This window comes from Halyomorpha halys, unplaced genomic scaffold (genome assembly GCF_000696795.3).
Source record: "Halyomorpha halys isolate HHAL.00 unplaced genomic scaffold, Hhal_1.1 Scaffold533.1, whole genome shotgun sequence".
NCBI lineage: Eukaryota > Metazoa > Arthropoda > Insecta > Hemiptera > Pentatomidae > Halyomorpha > Halyomorpha halys.
The window spans coordinates 1,030,497-1,035,887 of NW_027108067.1; the positions used below are offsets into that span (position 1 = coordinate 1,030,497).

Genomic DNA, 5,391 nt, shown 5'->3' on the forward strand with positions numbered 1-5,391 from the left:
TAACAGACTCTCAGCCATGTTAAATGTTATTTCGTTTTACCACGGTAAAAGAAGGCAATTTTTTTCGATTTAACATGAGTTTTTCCATTTAACACTCTTTAACATGTTAAACCAAACATCATGAATACCCCTAATATTAAACAAAACACCTCCTTGCACGACCTATAGAAACAGTACTTCGTTACAAAGCACTATGCCCCAGGTCCTAAATGTGTTGTAACGGTACAGATTTTAATTTTTATTATCAATGATGAAACCGTTTCAGTTATTTGTTTCTTATCTATTCCACCTGTATTTCATGTCTTTTCAGTATTTCACCTGAGTTCCGAAACGGCTACTATAATTTCCATTTCCCTCTAAATTCACCAATTGTGTTCGGTAGAATAACATATAATCTGCTTGAATGAAAATTTTAAAAATATATATTATATGTTGAGATCAAATATCCTATCATAGAATATATTTTCGAAAACATTGTTTTCATTTATCATCCCATAATTTTGGAAGTTGTCAAATATTTTTTGTTCCCTATAACTGTTGTTTAGCTTGACCCTCCCTGATTGGGCCACCCGGTCAAGGTAAATATTGACGATGATGTCGCTTCGTGCCTGAGAAGCAGCAGTTTATCATCGTAGCTGATACTCTCTCCTTATCTTGATAGAATGATACCGAATCCTTATCCCAGAACTATAGCTTACAATATATTTTGTTCCAGGATCACGTAGAACTAGAGTAATGGGCTAAAAATACAATTGATGATTTTTTATACCCTCACTTGCAAGACAATAATTTTATTTCTACTTATCATATTATTACTATAATGTACAGGATATAATGCGGAGCATTTGATGATAACTCTAGTAAGAAACATGGTTGATGACATAGATATAGGAGGAAATATGTTTGAAGAGGTATATAGGTATTTAGGTTCTACGGTTACTGGAAAAAAAACAAAATTGTTGAAGAAATAAAAACAAAGGCGGGAAATGCTTGTTATTTTTCAATTTCTAAATTACTTAGCTAGCGCATTCTGTCCAAAAAACTTTAAAGTTAGAATTTACATAACTATTATTCTTTCCACTGTTCTTTATGGGTTCGAAATATAGCCTCTTACACTGAGGGATGAACAACGCCTTAAGGTTTTTGAAAATAAGGTATTTCATATTAAACGTAAAATAGTGGCTAATAAGATGGGCGTTTAGGTTGTGAGACGGGTAAACGTCCAAGGCGTTGATTGGAGGATTGCCTCAAGACTGATTAATAGATTTGAGAATGTTGAGGACGATTAGTGGTATCGGCATCGAACCTGAAGGTTCACTTAACCGTTATTAATATTATCATCATCACATAATGATAAGAGATTTTACTATTACATTGAATCTTCCATGAGGTTTTTTTTTAAATCTCCATGGTACACATTTCTCCGATCAATGACAGAAAATTTTTTGTTTGGATAATATTTAATGCATTTTCTCTGGGAAGGGAGAGAGGCGTTGGGAATTGTGGAAGGAGGCGGGAAAAAAGGGAACAGATGAGTAATAAAAAGTTTTCCCAATTTTACAAAAAAAAAAGGAGTCGGGTTTTTTAAGGGGCCTCTACATGTTGGCCAAGCCATGGCGAACTCAAACATGCACGAGCATGTGGATAGGTGACTTGTACGAGTAGGCCTAAGCTCATTGCCGATCCGTCGAGAGTCGGTATTTGGACACAGATCAAAAGGGTTCGTGAAATCGCTCGTGTAGCATCTCCACCATTGTTCTTTGTCTAGTTGCAACTGAGAGCTGTTAGGAGGTTAAAGGTGTTTGTTGGGACTTTTTATAATAAGTTTTATATTTAATCCTATTTATTTATATTTAATTTCCTTTAATTTTCTTTTTTTTTGTAATAAAATAATATAATCCCGGTGCAATGGCTGAAACCACTTGTACGTCCGCCATGCTTGCCTCTCTGAATAACACTGACATGTGGATAGTCCGCTCTTTGTTTACCGAGCATTTGTACAAGCCTCCGATTCGTGGCAATCGGCCAACATGTGGATCCGCCTTAAGATTTTGGAAGTAAACATAAAGATCCGGCCAGGTCGTTCCCACTAAACGCACCATGCCCTAAAATTTATTACTTTCGAGATAACATAGGAAGTGCCGCTTGCCACAGGGTTACACCTATGTCGTTTTTACGTTATTTTAATTCTCTTGGATGTAATCATCGCCATAGTAGTGATTAAGTTCTTATCCAGCCCTCGCTCCAATATTTCACCTTTAACAAGTGAGAGAACAAACGAAGTATCCCATAGCTCAAAATACATGAACGTTTATTTTATATCGGAAGATTTTTCAACAGATCGGATCCGTGGATTTTTAGTATGTTGCTGACTTCCAAGCCAATGTTAATTTTTTCTATAAATCTGCCTGTTATTAATAGCATACCTTAGAACTGGCCACTGTCGGTTGACCCGCGGTCATCTGATAATAAGGAGAGATACAGTTCTGTGTGAACTCCGTATTGTGGTTCTCATATTTGGAGAGTCTCCCCTACAGAGAGGGATCATGGAGAAATGTCACTACTAGCTCGACTACTCTCCAGAGTCTTGGGATACATGAGGAGAATGTTTGCAAAACCATTGATTTCATTAAAACCATCAAATTATTTACCCTGATTTGTTTATTATAAATCATCAATCATATTCACTATGAAGAATTATCTTAAACTATCATAATCGACAATCATTATGTTTTCATATATTTTTTTACTGTATATGTTTATCTTCAATCGACATAAAAAGTTTATTACCAAAAATTTTTTTTTAGTCACAAGGGTATTTATAACCATCCGTAGTTTTTTCTCCTTAAATGCAAACTACAATAAATCCACTAATTGTCTTATTATATCATTAATGAATATTATAGTTATAAATGTTACTCTTTTCCGTGGTCGGTGTGTAGTAATTTTTTAAGTGAACAACTCAACAGATTTTTAAATTGGTGACTAGTGTAATAACCTCTGAATTATTTAGATCTGAAAAGAAACCTACGCATGGATCAGTTGGTAAAAGTTTTTTTTTTTAAATTTTGTTCATTATTAAGCTGTAAGGTATGGTATACATCTCATATGTTTCATTACTTTATCCTTCTACAGAAGTTATTTTTAATGTTTAATATGTAAAACACAATAATGCATTATACACAACAATATATAGCTGGATATTTTCCTGAGCTCTTTGGAATCAGACACGATCAAATACGAGAGACCGAGGCGGGATGAGGAGAGGATGGCTCCGATAGGGGTGAGGTCGCGGAGCCCTAGGGAGCCCCCGTTGCTGACCCTCTCACCTCCCCCGCGGGCGGTCTCCCCCTGCCCCAGGAGGGACGTGACCCCGCACCTGAGGCCCCACAGTCCCCGCCACAGGAGGGAAGTACCTGCCGTCCTCTGCACCCCGCCCGAGGGAGAGGTCAAGAAGTCAAAGTCGATACAGGTCATCTTGTTGTCAATGTACCATTTAGGATTAGTATAGGAATAGGCCAAAGGTCTCAAGTCTTGATTGCTAAAAAAATTAAACTTAAAATATGTAAACGTATGTAGATAAATCTTGCAAAAAAAAAAAAAAACACCTGGATATTGCTATGTACTAGTAGCAGATTTACTTGGGATGCCAGGATAATCGCTGAAGGCAATTATCCAAAATAAGTTAATTAATTGATTATAAATTGAGTCCTAAAAACTATTATTATAATTGGATTCCTTTCCAAAGGCTGTTTGTTTGTTTACCAGTTTACCAATTAAATACCTTTATATTCATAAAATGTTCTTACCATTGATTATATAGGATAATAAAGAGTGGTATGTTGGGATATATAACAGTATATAAACTATATAAAGAAACTAAGTATTTATTTACAATTTGTTATTATGATTAAAATGGTTCAAATGATTCAGATAAAGGTTGCCATAAAATATAGATTATTACATGATTACTTATTAGTTAATTTATACTTATAGCTGCTGATGCCGTTGGATGTAGTGCTGTAGGTGTCTTCTGTTCATCATGGATGCCTAGGTCTCGTGGCCTTCGTCTGGTCGGAGCGCATCCTCTAAGGCTGCCTCCTCTTGAGGTGCTCCTCCGTCTAGCCCTTCCTGTTGAGTGTCCTGCTCTTCTCTTCGTCTGGTCCTGCAATGTCTCCTTTTCCTGCCCTTGTTACCCTACTATTTTTCTCCCACTACTCCTTTTAGGGCGTTACCTTAGTTTGAAATCTCTTATCTCATTGGTCGTCGATGTCCGAAGACTCCTGAGGCAGTCGCCCCCCTCCTCAGGGCCGAGGATGTGTAACAAAAAGTTTGACTTGTCCAGGAAGGGCCTGCACCTGGTTAATTTGATTCTGGTCCCTCGTCCTAACCTATTTTCTGCTTCGATACTTAAAGGTTACCCAATCTAATTTTCTCAGGGGCCTCTGGTAATGTGACAAACTTAATACAAATGTTTCCACATCCGACGATGCTAAAAGCTTCCCAGAAGGATACCCTGACCAGGTATAGAGACAGATGACGAAACACCTTAATAATACCCCGGATTGTCAATACATAGCAATATAATCCCAAGATTCTAAAGCCTTAAGCCTTTTAAACAGCAGTAAATATCTGACAAATTAACGTTTGGCTGATTCTTTCTATAAAATATACGAAAGATGGTTCTACATTATCCTATCGGATATAACACCACTTTCAATGCTTTGTTTCTTGAATCTTTCAATTTTTCTACAATTCATTGTTTGTATTCAAAATTTTACTACCATGTAAAAATTAAAAAAAAAAAATTGTTTTTATACAGTACTAGATGTGATGAAAATTTGGAAAAACAAGAAAAATGTATTTTGGAAAAAAATATAAAGCTGAAGTTTTTATAGTTCTGGACAATTAAAACTATTTGTCAGGAAAATCAAAAATATTTTCCAAAAAAGATTACAATCATTGTACTAATAATTTGAACATTTTCATAGTCCATAGTCCTTATCATATTTAATTATAATCTTGACTTTTTCAAATTAAAACTTTTCTCTAATTTATTTTATAAGATTAGAATAAATAATTGTAGATTAAAGACTTGATAATTGAATGGCTCGGGGCAAGAAGGTGACAAGCCACGATTTAGAAAGTAATTAGAATCTTGTGCTAAATATTTCTTTTTTTCTCTCTAGAACTATTTATTGTTGTATTTTATCTAAAAACGTAAGTCATAACATTATGGAATATGATATATATATTAAAACACCGAAGAATTTATTATTCTACAAGAATTGTAGAATTTTACAAAACTGAAAAATGTCGTTATATGGCTTGTCATGTTCCTGCACCAAGTCTTTTAGTTTAATTAATAAAGAATAGTTAAATTTATTTATA

At 35.0% G+C, this 5,391-nt stretch overlaps 1 protein-coding gene across 9 annotated transcripts in view; it reads left to right on the forward strand.

The window, feature by feature from the left end:
* Positions 1-5,391, forward strand: part of SNF4Agamma (SNF4/AMP-activated protein kinase gamma subunit) — a 503,643-nt gene that overhangs the window by 472,933 nt on the left and 25,319 nt on the right. The window contains exon 2 of one of the 9 annotated variants that reach the window (XM_024361308.2): positions 3,228-3,472. The exons of the other annotated variants lie outside the window; for them this stretch is intronic. Within the exon in view, the coding sequence (XP_024217076.2) occupies positions 3,228-3,472 (245 nt within the window). The remainder of the gene's footprint in view (positions 1-3,227; positions 3,473-5,391) is intronic. 9 annotated transcript variants of the gene reach the window in all.